The sequence below is a fragment of the Leiobunum rupestre genome, chromosome 5 (genome assembly GCF_980474605.1).
Source record: "Leiobunum rupestre chromosome 5, qqLeiRupe1.1.hap1, whole genome shotgun sequence".
Classification (NCBI taxonomy): Eukaryota; Metazoa; Arthropoda; class Arachnida; order Opiliones; family Sclerosomatidae; genus Leiobunum; species Leiobunum rupestre.
The window spans coordinates 70,380,336-70,398,031 of NC_143388.1; the positions used below are offsets into that span (position 1 = coordinate 70,380,336).

A 17,696-nucleotide genomic window follows, 5' to 3' on the forward strand; every position below is an offset into this window, starting at 1 on the left:
GAAAGTGGCTCTGTCAAACCGACTAATATCTGTAAAAATAAGTGTGTTCCTGATGTTACAGATAAGGAGTTTGAAGAACATTTAGAGTGTCTGGCATCTTCAAAGTCAAAACCTGTTATTCTGTCGTTGATCAGCCCATATAATAAAAAATATGTTCCTAAATCTCAAGAACTACCAAAACCCCTAACTAGTCTTAAAATGAACGTAGCTGATGATTTATCATATGATGATCTACTAAAACTTAGCGATACTTTGAAAGACAAAACCAAAATAAGTCAAGATGAGGCGGAAAAAATTGAGGCCTTAACCCGACAACAGGCGAAAAGTAAATTTTGGTTCTTGATAAAAGCTGGGAGAGTGACTGCATCCAATGCTAAAACCGCCTGTCATACAAATCCAGAGAAGCCATCAGTCAGTTTGTTGAAATCAATTTGCAACCCTGGAAACCATTTTTCAAGCCCTGCAACTGATTGGGGTAATAAAAATGAAGACAATGCAGTAAGGAAGTTCGTGGATGTCAATCGCAACCTTCATGAGCAGTTATCAGTGGCTGAGTCAGGGTTAGTCATAAAGCCAGAATATTCGTTTATGGGTGCTTCACCCTACGGAATTGTTTATTGCAAGTGTTGTGGATTTGGGACTTTGGAAGTGAAATCGCCATATTCAGCAAGAGAAATGACAATCGAGGAGTACGCGAGGTTAAAAACTTCATGTTTAAAATATTGTAACATTTCCCAGAAATACGTTCTTTCCGCTAGTCATGCCTATCATTACCAAGTACAAACTCAAATGCTGATTTGTTATAAAAAATATTCTGATTTTGTTATTTGGACCCCCACTGATATTTTTATTCAAAGAATATTACCCGACTATGATCTATGGAAAGAAATTGTTCAGAAGTCTTCCATTTTGTTTAACAAATGTATTATGCCAGAGCTAATCTGTGAATATTTTACTAAACAAGTTTCCCGTAATGGAATTAGGGATATCCCTGTGAATATATTTCCTGTAAACCCTACTAATCAGGTTAAAACCTACTGTTACTGTGATAAAGGGGAAGAGGGTAAAATGGTCGCTTGTGATAACGAAAATTGTCCTAAGGAATGGTTCCACTAAAAATGTGTAGGACTTAAAAAGGCACCCACTGCAAAATATTGGTATTGCCTATATTGTTCTAAAATCAAACCAAAAGGTAGAGGTCGACCAAAATCAAAATAAAAATTGCAATAAAGCTCTTTTTTACAAGTTCATTTTATTTGGTATTTTATATAATTAGATATCTAATCAAAAGAAACCACAGAATCGCAAGAGTTAATCAAAGCGCAAGAAACTTTAACAATTTTATCTAATTTAGTTGGTAGCTTTGGGTCATTGTTATGCAAATAATCAATTGGAATAGTTGACTGTAGTATTCTAAATTTGTTTCTTAAATGCCCGATCACTCTCTCAACATGAATGCGAACATTTGCTATCTTTCGAGTATCATGCAACTCTTTCGGATTTAATTGTTTTTTCCTTTTGGTAAAAGCAGGGATAGCAACCTCAGCGCAATAAAATCCAACTGATTCAGCAATGTTGAATCCCCGGTCTGCCAAAATCAAATCACCCGGAATCAGATTTTTTAAAATATCACATTCTTCCGTAATGTGCTTATCAGAGCAGCGTCCCCACCAAGCATCTGAAATAAAGGAGACTGAGCCTTGCGGTGTTACTCCTATAAGGAACTTCATGGTGTTATGGCTCTTGTAGTGCGAAAAAGTTTCTGCCCTTGCATCTAAGGATGACGGTCTTTCGATAAAAATTTCAAAACAGTCTATGATGACTACTACCTTGTTTCCAAATGAATCTTTGAAACAATTGGGCATTGTTAGATGTAATTCATCTCTAGTTGGCCATTTAATTAAGCGGCTTAGCCTGACATTTGCAACCTCTAACCATTTATCAAAGACTCGTGAAATAGTAGAAGGCGAAACATTAAATCGGTACGCAAGATCTTGGACATCTAAATCCAGTCGGAGTCGTAACAGAAAGATTAAAAATTCCTGAAACTGTGAAAGCTTTGCGCTTAAACTTGGTTGCATGTGGAGAACTAATAGCTTAAAAGTACCCATTATTATCGTTAATGTCGGAAGGCCAGTGTAGTAAACTGCTCTTGCTTCATTTAATTGGACAAATTCTTCGTCAACTCTGTAGGTCTTCAAATCTTCTTCTAGTCTACAAATATTATTCATAGTCAAATCTGTTAGTATCTCAGAGGTTTTATATGTTTTTATATATGTTTGACATGAGACTTCTGTCGTTGTACCCAGAGTTGATAAATCATTAGTTTGACAGGCTACTTCCACCGTTGGTAAATCTTTACTTAGAGTTTCATTAATGCAATCTTCCAATATCATTGAACTATCTTCCACTATCATTGAACTATCTTCCAAAATCATTGAACTATCTTCCAAAATCATTGAACCATCTAAGTTATCTTCGGTTTCTGTAGAATGTATAACGTCGTCATTGTCCTCAAATGTAGTGGGTGACATTGATTTTCCTGACATTCTTTTAGAACGCTCCAAAGACCGATTATGCAAATCTAGTTTAGATTTGGGACCCCTTAAGCCTTGCGATGATTTGTACCCTAGATGAAGTGTTGGAACCCAATCAGGGTGGGTATCATCTTCCAAATTTGATGGTTTTCCTTAATTAAAATCATAAATGTTTTACTAAATTAACTTAAACCAATCCATAAATTTAGAGTATTAAGCCTTAAGTTTGATTATTCTTACCAGTTATAAAATGTCGACTACAAATTTTATGCCATTTCCGAATTACAAAATCTGGACTTGAAAACCTTTCTTGATGAAGGGCGCGGATCCAAGCATTTTTCCTTTTAACTGAAAGCTTTTCAATAAACGGACCATATCTTTTATTGATACTTGGGATCGAGAAAAAAGAAACTTCTTTATCTTTTTCCGTACGGCTTTTACAATTATAAACTATACAGAAAACCATTTTCTCAAAAATAAAAACTAAAGTCACTATGCCTCGGCAATCCTACACGTTTTCCCACGTTAAAATAAAAATTGGTCTGCTACTCCTGACTACCGAAGTGACTGGCATCCCTGTACCGGGGAGAGAACGGGGGATGAATTCCGGGGGAAATGAACGAAACCCCCTTTAGTGAAAACTATGTATAATGGTGACATTTTCTGGTAATCTAGAGAGTGGCGGACTGCTGTAATCCGATGCCTAGGGGTGTGCCAGTACTCGATCAAAAAATCGGGCCTCCGGACCATAGAAAAGAAATGAGAAATGAAGTACGATTAGATTGTGGTGAGATGTACAATTTAGAAGGCTTCCATGAGAGTGGAATCGCCAGCATTCTTTGTGGGAGCACGCCATCTACTTAAATAAAATTAGTTTCTAATTTTATTAATAGATGGCTCACTCCTGCGTGGATTAGCGATTCCACTTTCATAGCAGCTTTCTAGCTTGCCCGTTTTCCTTGAGTTTACCGGATAGCGCAGGGGTTCTAATCTCATTTATATTTCTATGCTCCGTACTCGAGCCTAAGCTTAGCGATTTTATTGTGTCTTAAGCCTACTTTTTAAAAACCTCCTCGTATATCGATATTTTTTTCAAAACAGCCTTTTTAAAAAAAACACGCGGCGCGTGCTGTTAATAACAAAACCTTTTATTAAATCCCGCGTATAGAGTGCTTTCAATTCAAAACTCACGACGTCACCAATGTAATTTGCCTATTGATAAAAAAAGGTCCTAAATGGGTTAGAGTGTGCAATAACTGGTGGCTTTACCGGGGAGTCGGGGTCCGGCTCTTGTAACCCATAAGGGCGGTGGCGCACTGGGAGATGTTAGCTCTGATCAAATGGTCCTATCTCCACCTCCGACTTCGGTCAGGTTTGGGCTAGATACTGAGCTTTGGCTCAGGCTAACGGAGAGGGTCCGTGCAAACTGGCCGCCTCGGCGGATTGGGTAGCCTGCTGTGGGGCGGCGGGCCTCCGTATGAGGGCAAGGCGGTCCTGTTTCCCGGCCTTTTCGACTCCCACCGGGATCTCCGGTGCCAGCTGTGCCGGGTTATATGGACCGCTGTGTGCCCGTAAATCCCTTTTAGGAGCTCTATCCAAAGGGTTTGACTCTTTACCTACGTAGGTAGGGTGTCGGCTGGAGTTGCTATAGCATCCACTCTTAATCCCACTGCTGTGTGCGAAGTGGGGATTGGTCCACCCATTGCTGCACCTTCTGCAGGATATTACATGTCCATTCTTGTGAAAAAAAGAGGGACCAAATCTTGAACAATAAAATTTCTAAATTTTGATTTTATACACTCTTTTTAGAAACGCCGCCATTTCTACCGCAGAAATTTCATCCCCCAAAACCGGTTTTTTCAGCACCCTCCCCTTAGAAACACTATAAAATAATTGGCCGAAAACTACGGTGCTTGATAATATTTAGCGTCGTAAATTATAGTTGTGACGAGGTAATTTTATTCTTGTCAGTATCACAAACACGAACTACAAGGCTGTTTGATAATTGTTGGTAATTTTGTGTTGAGAACAAGGCAGCTGGTGATTGACTGGTAGTTGGAACATTTAGGTAGAATGTCCTTCCAGTTTTTTTTTTCGATGATGGCTGTGCGGATAGTTTTTGCTATCATTGGCATTTGTGATCCGATAATGCCGTTTGCTTGTGGCCCATGTGGTGTCAATTCAAGTTAAAAATCTTAAAATTTCTTGCTGTTAAACGGCGCTCCGTTATCAGATTTTAGTTGTCCAACGATCCCAAACAAGCTGAATATATTTCGGAGAGCGGTTATCGGAGGTTAAGCCGTGGTAGATGTTAGAGTTACTGTAATTGGAAAACGACTGTACCAGTGGCGTAACTAGGAACTCCGCCCCCCCCCCCGCGAAAAATTACTCGGAGCCCTTTTAAATGCACCGATTTTAATCATAAACATTTGGGGGCCCCAGTTATGTACTCTTCCGTAATAACGATAATGTTTTCTCCCGAAGGTAGAGGATTAAAATAGTCAATTGCAGCTGAATGCCGTACATATTTTGGTAGCGTTGTCCGAGGGGTAAGACACTCTGCGAACTTGGTGTACACTGCCGTACGTTTGACAGTGCTAAATGGAACTGGCGAACTCTTGAAAATATGTACCTTTAACAGTCCTAAATGCCCGAACTCGGTGTACAGATTATCTGAGACTGTCTAACCCCTCGGCGTTGTCATGGACAGAGGTTCTTGTTATTGATTTTTTTTTTGGCACGGGATAAAAGTATCGATGAGTGGTTGTTTGCGTTTGTTGATATCTGGAAACCAGACTTTGTTTCTTGCGGACCATATCTATAGCTTGTTGTTTGAGATTTTTGTGATGATGTTTCTCCCGAGCATAAGTTCAGCGTGTGATTTGCCGTTTGCCAGAGGTGTTCGTCTGTAGATCATCAAAATGTGAGCCAAACGTTGTTCGAGTTTACCCTCTTTGAGGCTTTGAAAGGGTTCAGACCCTCGTTCAAGATGTCGACTCTCGTTGGTAGTCCCTCCTGACATTCTCTTTAGCGAGCATTTAATGGTGCGTACTGATCGTTTGGCTTGACCGTTGGATTGCGGGTGATAATTTGCAATCGTTAAGTGTTTGACGCCGTTGCGGAACGTGAACTATTTTAATGCTTCGCTTGTAAAGCAAGTGGCGTTATCCGTCACGACATTACGGATGATTCCGAAGTGAGCCATCTTCATGCGTAGAGAGCGAATGACTACATCTGTTGAGGCTGTTGGTACGACGTCTACATCAATCCATTTAGAATAGGCGTCAAGGATGATGAACAACAATTTATTATCTAGGGGACCGGCGAAATCGCAGTGGACTCTTTGCCAAGGTGCTGTGGCGAATGGCTATTGCGAGAATTGTTTCGATGGTTCTGGTGCGCTTGACTGATACGTAGTGCATAACTTGCTATATTCTTCATTATCTCAGTCAATTCCAGGCCACCAGAACAAAGATCTTGTAAGGCACTTAATTCCTACAACTCATTGGTGAGTTTCGCTAAAACGTATTCGCTCTGAGAGATATGGGCATGACGACTATCTCACCAAGCATAAGTACACCTCTCATCGTTGTGATAGGGTTTCAGTTTTGGATGGTCTCTGTCTACACGTCTCCATCCGTTGATTATGCACGACATGATTCTTTGAAGCTTGTTCTCATTTTCTGTGGCTCTTCTGATGTCGGCAAAGGTCGTTGGGCTATTGCTGATTTTTATTAACGAGTAGTACGTACTCTGTTGGCAACGGTGGTTCGTTGAGCTGAACTTGAAGTTGCTCTTAGCATGCAGATTATATTCCGTACGGTAAATAGTTGTACTGGAACAGCCCTCTTGTGGTGTTGATGACTACGAGATCTCAATTCAATTCAATTTTATTAATTTAGACAACCAGAGTTTTACAAAACATAGAAAGTATAAGTACAACGGGGCTAAGTCATCATGCGACTTGTAAGCCCCTCAGTGTGTAAACAAGCAAAAAAGTTAACAAATTATTTAATATATTTAAAAAAACAAACAAAACAAAAAAAGATTTAAAAGACTAAACTAGGTTATCACAGATTAATTTTTTGACTCTAGCTTTAAAAGAATGGAAATATCTCATTTTAGTGATTCCACTGTCTAAGTTATTATATAGTTTTGCTCCCTTGTAATAAATTGAGTTTAGACGTTTTGAAGTCTTACATAAGGGGAGATTAATGACATTGTAACTTCTGAAGGTACGCGGTTTAACTAGTTTATCAAATAGCGAATTGGCGTTGAAAGGTCTTTATGAATAAATATTAATGTTTTAAATTTATATAATTGTTCAATTTTTAGGAATTTGGCTTTATTAAATAACTCACTGGTATGGGATAAATTTGGGGCATTAAAAATGGTGCGAACTGCTCTCTTTTGGAGAGTCAGTATTCGATTTCAGTTTTGTTTTGAGGTATTCCCCCATAATTGAACTCCATTTGAAATCACAGAGATCTTTCGAAGAATCGTCCAGCTCCAGCTGACTATAAGCATCACGCATGTCGAGTCAGGTAAATACTTAACATCCTGCGAGCTTGGCGAATATGTTTTCTGCTCTCGGGAGTGGGTATTTCTCGGTCTCGATATGCCGATTGACCATGACTTTGATCTCTCTGTTAAGAATTAACTAACCAAAGAACAGACTTCAGTAAAGCAATGCAAAGGTAAGATAAGATAAAAAAACAATAACATAAATTAAAGCGACCTTTTATGCATAAAATAGATGTTCACTGAATTATATACTTTTTCCTCAGCATTTCCCCTTGAACGATATTTTAGTAACAATTGAACTTTGAATAGAGGAAACCATTCCAAGTAGGGATCGTAGTTTTTCCAAGGTCTGACGTGTAACGGCTTTGGTAAGGAGGTCGGCGACTTGATCTGACCCTGGTAAATGCCTTTCCCGGATAAAGTGATAGCGCACATCTATGTGTTTGGTTTTTTGGTGAAACTCGAGATTTTTTATCAACCTGATGGCGCTTATGTTGTCAAGTTGAAGGACCGGAATACTTCTTAGTGGGGAGATGTCACAGAACAGAGTCTTAAGCCATTCAAGTTCCTTTACTGCTTCACTAGCCACCATGTATTGTGACGAGCTTTATCACCAGGGCTAAAACCATAGTCGAAAACCCAGCAGCAATTGACTCTGTCCCGAAGAACTCGCGTAACTTCACTATTGGCGTTAGCGAGAGACGTACTAAATTTAGGAGTAAGTGTCTAGGGGTATGCTTACTAGTTAGAGGTAAAGAGAATAGATTGAAGTTTGCAAGATAGATTTAATTTTAAAATAAACATTGATAAAGTTAAACACAAAAAGGAACATTTACCGGATATACGGTTGACCAATAAAAACAAATTAAACAAAAACAAAACATTTCATAATTCAAACACCAACTAGGGTGTTTCTGGGAATTCCCTTAAAATGAAGCCCATAGGGCCCTACTAATAAAACGATACTTAAGATTTTGAGTCTGGTGTCCAACGCCTGGCTTCTCCTAAAAAGGTGGCACGACCTTCTTTATTTCGATCACTTATGCCGTCGCGTATAACGCGAATCATCGGTTTCGTGTCGATCACTTATACCGTCGCGTATAACGCGAATCATCGGTACCGAATAGATGATTGACTAAACAAATTTGAATTACTCACACCATCATAGGTGAAGTCACTCACGAGGCTGTTTTGGTCTCTCTAGAGTTGGTCCTTTTCTCAACTTCGTTAAGATTTCAATTCTGCTTCCAAAAACGCGGACACCGAGTTTTTACTCGAGGGTCACGTGACCTCTTCATCCGGGTCGGTTTGTGTTCGCCAATCAGTTTCTTTAGTTTTTTTATTGGAATATCTTATTGGCAGAAACTTAGAATACCAGGGGACACCAAACTTGGTGATCCCCAGGGTCAAAGGTCGGAAACGCGCGCATGCGAGTTATTAATTTCCGCACTTAGCAAAGCGCAATACACATTGGACACATGTTCTTAAGATTGTAAGGTAGTTTAAAAATACGAACTTTCAAAGAAAACGAACGCACATGTGTTCTTAGAATTATACTGGATTTCTTGCAAACTTCAATAGTTATTTTCATTGTAAATAAGTAAAAAGGAAACGAAGGTAAGAAACAGGTACGGATTCTCATAAAGCCCCAAGAGTGGAGACACGTGCGGAACAATGTCAAAAGCGAGAACGGGGAGTAAAGGACCATGACCATTAGCCCTCTAAACCAATTTAAAGGCGAGCGAGCAGAGCGCTGATTGTAAACCTGTCAACCGTCATGAGGGCGACCAGCGTCCATACATGATGATTGATGGTTTTTAAAACAAACGAAAATAGAAAACAAATGTTTGGGAAGAACTACTGCATTTCTAAGCTAGAAATGATATAACTGGGGAATATATACTTAGTTAAACTCATTGATTGTGAATATATAAAACTTAAATATTTGGAATTACGAATATATAAAACTTAAATATTTGGCATTACGAATATATAAAACTTAAATATTTGGCATTACGAATATATAAAACTTAAATATTTGGCATTACAGTATTCAGCTTGCCCATGAAATTGTTCCATTACTGTACAAAAAAGCCATTCCACTCACTGCTCTACGAGCATCGATATCCGTTCCATGATCGGAGTCGCTAAACGCCTCCAAGGTCCAAGGTTTATAATTAGCTCGATACAGGATTACCATCTGAAGTGTCCCTTTAAGATAACGAAATATTATTTTTACCATTATCCAGTGTGTAGCGGCTGCGCTGTCCAGAAAACGTGATACAGAAACGATATATATGGTACGGGTAGCTAAAAAGTTCAACCGCTTCCCTATAAGGAATAACTGTATTAATTTCATTATCCAGGAAATCACCCTGGGACCTTTCGATTGGCGTAGAAACCGCGTTAGCGTCTTGCATATTGAAACGATGGAGAACCTTTCTGGCGTACGATTCTTGACTTACAAAAATGGAACCATCTTCGGGACGTGCGATTTGGATACCAAGGAATCGTTCAGTTGACGGTACTACTATCTTGAATCGTCTACATACAACAGGATGATCATTTTATCTCCATCGTCGTTGTTGTAGAATAGACAAGGATCAGCCGTACTTTCTTTCAAACTGAAATTTAAGAGGAAATCGGAAAAACATTTGTTCCAACAGCTGGGCGCTTGCTACAAACGCTTAGAGACTCTATTGGAACCGTAGTCATATACTTCGGGTTGAATCATAGAAAACCATAGCGAAAAGCGGTTTTTACATCGAACTCGAAAAGATGGAGCTGTTCGTTGGCTGCGATACTCAGGACTGCTCGAATGGTCTCATACCGAGCGACTGGGCTGTATGTTTCATGGTAATCAGTACCTTCCTGTTGTAAGTAGCCCCGGATGAAAAGTCTGGCTTTATAATGAGCGATGGTATTGTCAGAATGATGCTTGACACGAAAGACCCATCGATTAGACAAGAGCTTTTTTCCCCTTCGGCAGAGTGACCAAGTTCCATGTCTCGTTCTCAGCCAACGAATGAATTTTGTCGTTCATCGCATCAGTCCAGTCTTTTGAATTCTCTGATAGCTTCAAAGTAGGTACGAGGCTCCTCGAATTCGGACACCATGGCTTCCAATAGTCGTTGAGACGTTTTACTCGTATTACTGTCTCGGCGCTTAATGGGATAAGGTGTCTCTATCTTTGGCGCCACTTCCTCATGACCAGATGAAGTAGCAGCAGCGTTATTTTTCAAAATGTCCTCGTCTTCAGAATGACCGGAGTCCCCTGAGTCGTGATGTTCGTAATGACCAGCACCTCTGCATGAACTGATTAATTCTGGCTCCAAAACAACATATCTGCTGCATACAAGCCTGTTTGTTTCTTGTACCCAGATTCTGAAACCATCACCATCATTATTATATCCAACGAATAAACTTCTTTCGCCTTTCGGATCCCATTTTTGACGACGGGCATCAGGGATTTTGACGTAGCACACAGTACCAAATATTTTTAAGTCGTGCACTCGAGGTAGCTTGCCATAAAAAAGTTCATAAGGTAACTTGTTCTCCACGCGACTTGTTCCAACTCGATTGAGAATGAATGTCCCCATATTTATAGCTTCAGCCCATAGAGGTAGTTTCTTGGCTAACAGCATTGTACTAGCCATGTCTAGAAGTGTACGATTTGTCCATTCGGCGCATCCGTTTTGTTGCGGAGTGTCGGGATTTTCGAAACCGAGCACCAATCAAGGCATTTTGTTTCTCCACGAACTTCACAACATCTGCAACCGCTTTTGAAAGTTGTGTTTTCTCCTTAAGAAAATAAATCCAGCGGTATCTTGAGTAATCGTCAGTAAAGCAAACAAAATACTTAGTTCCACCCAAGGACAACGTATCCATTGCACTACACACGTCTGCGTTAATGAGTTCTCCTACACGAGCCGATCTTTGCGTCCTTTCCACAAACGGACGATGACTCTGTTTACCTTCGTCACAGGCTCCACAGAAATCTTCTTCGACTTTAACAGTGATGTTGATCTTTCCGAGCACTGATCGTACTTGCCGTTTATTCAAATGACCGCAACTTTCATGCCAGAGCTGCAAAGAATCGATGCCAGCTACGTTGGCTTCAGATGTGCGGATACGAATGTTTAAAGTGTAGAATACACCAGTGTAATCCGCCAACAACTTGACAACTCCATCTCGAACGAAATGCATTTGTTGACCAACGTCTCTAAAACGACGCCCCTTCTCTTTCGCCGACTATATCGAGTATAGATTGCGCTTCAACTGTGAGACATAAAGAACATCAGAGATTGTTGAAATAAAAAAAACTTGCCTTCAATGATGGTATCAACTAGGGCCATGCAGAGGGGGGGGGGATCCCGGGCCTGGGCGAAAAGGGCCCACGAGGGGGGCCCGTAGTGTTAGGGCCCATCGAAGAAGCTCAAGGGGGGTGCAAATCAAGATAACTTGGGAAAAGATTTAAGGGCACAAGGGGGGGTTCAAATCGAAGGGGCCCGCGAGTAAGTTTTACCCCGGGCCCCAGGATACCTCTGCACGGCCCTGGTATCAACATCTATAGATCCCTGGCCAATGGCGTCCATTCCCTAATGTAATGAGAACCAGGAAAACTTGAATGACATATGGCAGGTTGCACCTGTGGTGACAATGAGCTTTTCAGCTGGGTCAATGGTCGAAGTAATTTCGCCAATTAGCAATTCTGCGGATCCTAGTTGTTCTCCAGATTTGGGTGGATTCTTTAATCTTCTTTTTTCAACTTGCAGTCTCGCTTGTAATGGCCCTATTTCCCACAACGGAAACACCTGATACTCCTCCTTTTCTTCTTATCAAGAGAAGGTTTGGACTCATCGTTGTGATTCTTCACTTGAGCCGACGTCTTCGTATCCGCCATTCTCTGAGACCTTACTTGAAAAGCGTCTTCACTAGCAGCTAACTGATCGGCCAACTGGGCTTGCTTCAGGCTGTGTCTTTTTTCAGCAGCCACTAAAGTAGCCGTGAGATTTTCAATAGTACGATGTGAAGTGGCCTTCGCAAACCAGAGCTCCGTAATTTTCTCGAACTGCTCCGGTAACCCGTGAAGAATTTTAATTTGAATCATCAAGCTTTATCTTAAACTCCTCCATTTTGTCTGATGCGAGTGATATATTTCGCCATGGGTTCATCAGGTTCTTTCAGCATGTGCTTCGACCATTCGAACTGAAGATTCAACGCTTCTTGCTCCGTTTTTGGTTATTAAGTATTTTGCAACGCCAGCCACATCTCTCTGGTACTCGCATGACGTCGAATTATCGGAAAGTCACTCGAGTCCACCATTTTGGTGATGATCACTTTAGCCACTCTATTAGGTATCTCCCGAGCCACCGCTTTCTTGGTAAAATCCGAGGGGTAAGACACTCTGCGAACTCGGTGTACACTGCCGTAGTTTTGACAGTGCTCAATGGAACTCGCGAACTCTTGGAAATATGTACCTTTAACAGTGCTAAATGCACGAACTCGGTGTACAGATTATCTGAGACTGTCTTACCCCTCGGTAAAATCAGCCTGGTCCGCCGTACTTGCTCCAGACACCAATGGAGGCGGAAAAAGGATCTCCCCTGATACGACCTTATATTCTCCTGGCCGGTCCATTAATAAGATTTCAACGCCCCGACAGACTTTCGAAAGGAAGAATGCAGCGACAGATTGACTTGAGGAGTACCGTAAGCTATACGGCCATGGAACCCGAACCACGAACTGCTACTATGTTAAGAATAAACTATCCAAAGAACAGACTTCAGTAAAGCAATGCAAAGGAATGAGTTTATTAACCAAAACGTATCTGAGTATTTATACAAAACAAAGTAAAAGATAAGATAAGATAAAAAAAAACCATAACGTGAACTAAAGCGACCTTTTATACATAAAATAGATGTTCACTGAATTATATACCTTTTTCCTCAGCAATCTCCGACTACTTTCTGATCTGGCCGTTAGACTTCATCACAGGAACGTTGGGAGCCGCTGACTGTGCAAAAGGTATGGGTGTTATGACCTTGTCTTTCTCCAGCCGTTGAAGCTCTTGCTCGACTTTCTCTTAAAATATACGCATACGGAAAGGTTCTTGCTTTGAAGAATCTGGGTTCTGCGTCAGGTCGTCGGTGGAGATGTACCTTCATGCCTTTTAAACATCATCTTTGCTTCAGACTGTTTGTCATTTACTCGATATTACCGTCACTTTAACCCCGTTTATAAAAATAAAAAAATTGTAACAACCCCCCCCCCCCCCCAATAAGGAAAATACATTACTCTCTCAAAATCAACTTAATATGCGATTGTCGCATTGTCCAGAAAAAATTTTGTTATCGTGTACCCTACTACCCACAATAATATTTTGGGTTCCGAAGAAAAGAACTTTCATAAAAGTTGGAGCACACTAATAATTTGAATATTAGTAGGCACTGCGGTAAATGAAGTAGAGAAAAACCTAACTCAGCCTGTACTGCTGGTGCCGCCTCTAATTGCAAAGCCTGATTGTGGAAAAATGCAAATAATCTTCAGGTTTTGCAATAAGCAGTGGTGATAGATCGCGAAAATGAAATTTTCCATGTACTGCATTATTTTTTTTCCTTTTCTAATTTTCAAGGTTGAAATTTCCTAGATGGAAAGTTTTCCTCGATCTGGCATCACTGGCGAGAAGTGAAGATAATATTAATGGACAGCGTGCATTTCGGTGAATCCTACGGCGTCGGATGGGGTGTAGTTCCCTTGGACGTTCATGCTGACCAGTTCCTGGTTATACAAAGAATTGGGCGACTCCCTGCCTCGAATGATAATGTTCCCTTAGAAATACGGATAGCATCTGTCCCGTTCACGACTGACTGACTCGCCTTCCGGACTGTACCATAAACCTATCACAATTCCACTTAAAAGAATAAATCATTATTTCCTACACTTAGTTTCAAGCTTTCTTCGAATGGGTCAAACGACTTACCGTTAAAACGTGCTCGGCGAATCTAACGGATAAATATTTCTAATGGAACAAAGCACTGTTATACAAGCGAAATATTCACACGACAAATGGCCATTGCAATCTAATGTAAACGGTCACATTACCATTTGAAAAATTATAAACCAATTTTAGATAGCTCCTCCCTTTCCATACCTCGTTATCAAATAAATTTCTTGATTTTTTTTTAGTTCCCGAGACTAACGCTAGAAACTAGGTAATAGACGATTCAATAAAAAATCTTCAAGGAAATTACCAAGAAGTAATATTTCCGGGACCTGCAAGTTACTGTTTATATATTGCTTGTTGAAATAATGGAAAACTTTAAATAGTGCGGTATCAAACAAGTGTTTCCTTTTAACCAGGTAGCTTTTTTTGACGAATTAAAGCTTAGCAAAAACACGCCGTCATGTTTCCAGGTGAAAAGTCTGATATATTACTTCTTGGCGATTTTCTTGAAGATGTTTTTATTTAAGTGCATATTGAAATGATTTCCAAGGAATTGACCAGCGTTTAAAACTTTTCGTTCATTTTATCACTCGAAGCAGCGTTGGCATAATTGTTAAAAATTGTTCTTTTGAAAAGCTCCTATCTTCTCTAAGAAAAAACTTTAGCGCCATCTATTAAAATCTGTTGAAATTAAAAATATACAGAAACCGGTGGCACCCTGATTTCTATAGCAAAGTTGAGTTCTCTAAAGGTAGATCCGAATTATTACAAACTATGTTGACAAACAAAAAAACGTCTCTACTTTAAAGAATTTTGGTTCAATCGAAAAGATGTTTATTATAATTAAGCTTCGAAGTAAAATTTGGCGCTAAGCCTCGGTCATTCTATGCCAATCGTGTTAGCCAGTAGGATAGGATACCGCCTACCCCGTTGCAAAAGGACCCCGCACGTGTTATATGGAAATGTGATCTCCGTGAATATTTCTGAAAATCGGCTAGTAGATAGATCTCGATACACTGAACATCCCTTACATCAGAACTCCCAACTTCACGAAAATGAATGTATTAAAGATACAATTTGGATACAGTAGCGCTCGCGAAAAATTAAAACTAAAAAAAGAACTACTATCAAAGAAAAGTTATTCGTACCTTTGAAAGGAATAAAAACAGCAGTGTCCTTAAGCGAATCACTCGCATTGAATATTGAAAAAATAATAAAACAATAAATTATTTCGCAAACAATATACAGAATTTTAATTAATTTTTCTAGGCCCCTTAAGACGACTTTTGGAGGCCCCTACCAAAATTTCAAGTAGGCGCAGGCCTACCCCGGCCTATTGCTACTGCTGCGTACGCAGTTTCCCGAATTCACCGCGTTCGCAGTGGCTTGGAATGAGGGAAAAGGTTTTTACAAAAACTTCTCTCTTCGTCATTCGTTGTCGTATAATAGTTTCTTCGGCTGCGTATTGTAATTTTCCGTGTTTGTGACGGACTGAGCGCTAAGGGTTACGTTAAATGTCTTAGCACCCATACGGCAGGGTTTGCACCAAATGTTCAAGGTGTACGCCTTGTTATTTATTGGCACCGTCTGCCGCGTGCCGGAGATTTACTCTAACAACTGAGCTACCGACGCTTGCTAAGCTACACTGTTTTTTTAAAATAACAGCTTTTGCGAAAGTCCTTTACGCTGTTATAAATTTATTAACGTCAATTTATTTTATAACAATTTAAATATATATGATTTAAATAATTTTATAGCTAATTAATTAATTAATTAATAATTTAAATGTAAAATACGATCATGACCAAGATTCGAGCCTAGTTGCAGCGTTACTGAACACATGTTTTACCGTCGAGCTACTGACTTCCTTGAAAACACAGCGCATCACAGGGAAAATATTCAAGTAAAAGTATCATTATGATACCGGGATTTTTTTATTTTTGCGAACGTGTTTTTAATTCGGGCAGAATTGAACCGGGAGTGCAGTTTTAGGACTTCGATATTCTGCCGTTGAGTCATTGATTCCTTCTAGGCCGTATAATAGATCTGTAATATATATTATCAAGGACGTTTTCTTTGCTTTTTTATTGTTTTTGTTAGTTTTATTTGGTGTGACGTTTATTGATATAGGAGCTGTCGTTGATTCTGCAATATTCAGTCAAGTGGTTTTTTGTGCTTTGTTAATGGTAAGGTGTTTTTTGCACTCTTTTTTCTTTTTTCTTTTTTTCTCCTTTATTTTTTCTTTGTTTTTTTATTTCCTTTTCCCGAAAAAATCGTCCAGTTTAGACGAACCTTTAGAGTGGGACATCATGTTGTATAGCTTATCCGGTTTCAATTTAATCACGTCTATAATTCGTGTTTGTGAATGGTAAGGTGTCGCACTTCTTGCTATAATTACTTTTTCTATTGCTTGGTTTCTAAATATTTGAAGTAAATTGGACGGCATTGGTATTTTTAACGCGGTATATGTCACAACGTCCACATTAAGTCTACGAGCCGTCAACTACCAGCTATTCGACGGTATCTTCATTAAGGGCGAGTGTTGAAGTAAAATCAGCGTTAAGGATGCGACAAGTATTTCATAAGCGAGAAAAAAACAAATAGCCTCTGTAGATATTTCTTTTATAACAATTTGTTTCATATTTTATTTAGCTGATAATATGTAGCTATAAATAGGGTTAAATTCAATTGTGCATTTGTTTTAGTACGTCTATTTCACTGTTGTAACTACGTAATTTATAATATTCTGATTAAATTAATCTCAGTTGTTTCGTCTCAATTATTTTAGTTATATAATGTTATACCGGGCGGGATTGAACCGGGATTACGTTTTTAGTGAAATATTCTTAATTGCGGATATATCGATAAGGACCATCTCCAGGAGTTAAAATCCACAAAGACAAACTCTTCCAAGGAGAGGTAAATTTTGGCTCGCCAACTTGTTTCTATGACAATTTTCATTATATATGGATTGAAATTTTCTGGATTTCTAAGTATTTGAATTGCCTTGTTGTTTGATTGGGCTATATTATATATTTGTTATTGCCAATTTCTGCTAATACCATGTTTATAACAGTGATTATTAAAATTTGCTTTTTCGGGATTCCTAAGTATTTTAATGATCTAGTTACTTGGTTGGGTTATTAATATGTACTTTTCTCTTTGTTATTTTTCTTGGTTTTTTTCGTCTATCTAACGGGTTGATAATGTGGGGGAGAATTTATTTCTACGATTATTTATTTGCATTAATTTTTATTGGCTTCGTTGGGTTGATGTCATGAGCCCACGCAGTTTTTATCAGTGCTTTGACTTATAGTTTTGGCTTTCACTTTAACTTGTGTTTTCCATATAAATTTGATTGTTTAAGACCTAGAATACAATGGTTTGTTTTTTGTCTATCAAATATTTTCTCGTACGTTTATTTTACGTTTCCTGATCGTTCATATAATTTTAAATTTTGCACTTCTTATTTCTCATTTTGTTTCTTTGTTAATTTAATAACGTCTTGGGTATAAAGTTGGTTTTTTGTTCTATTGATATAGGAAATTTGTTTAAAGAAAAAACATTTGTAATATTATTATGGAAATGGAAACTTGTTTATTGTGTATCAAAACAACACTGTTACAGCGTCAGCTAGTTGACACACATTGCATAAAAATTATATGTACAAAGTGTTTAAAAATGACCGA

General features: G+C 39.1%; 1 protein-coding gene across 1 annotated transcript; it reads right to left on the minus strand.

Moving 5' to 3' along the window:
- Positions 1-1,280: 1,280 nt before the first annotated feature.
- LOC149945773 (uncharacterized) lies at positions 1,281-10,066 on the minus strand. The gene is made up of 2 exons (XM_090176701.1): positions 9,892-10,066; positions 1,281-2,689 (listed from the first exon to the last, which is right to left on the minus strand). Exons 1-2 carry the CDS (start codon positions 10,064-10,066, stop codon positions 1,281-1,283), a joined length of 1,584 nt encoding a protein of 527 aa, XP_090032827.1.
- Between the last annotated feature and the right edge of the window lie 7,630 nt (positions 10,067-17,696).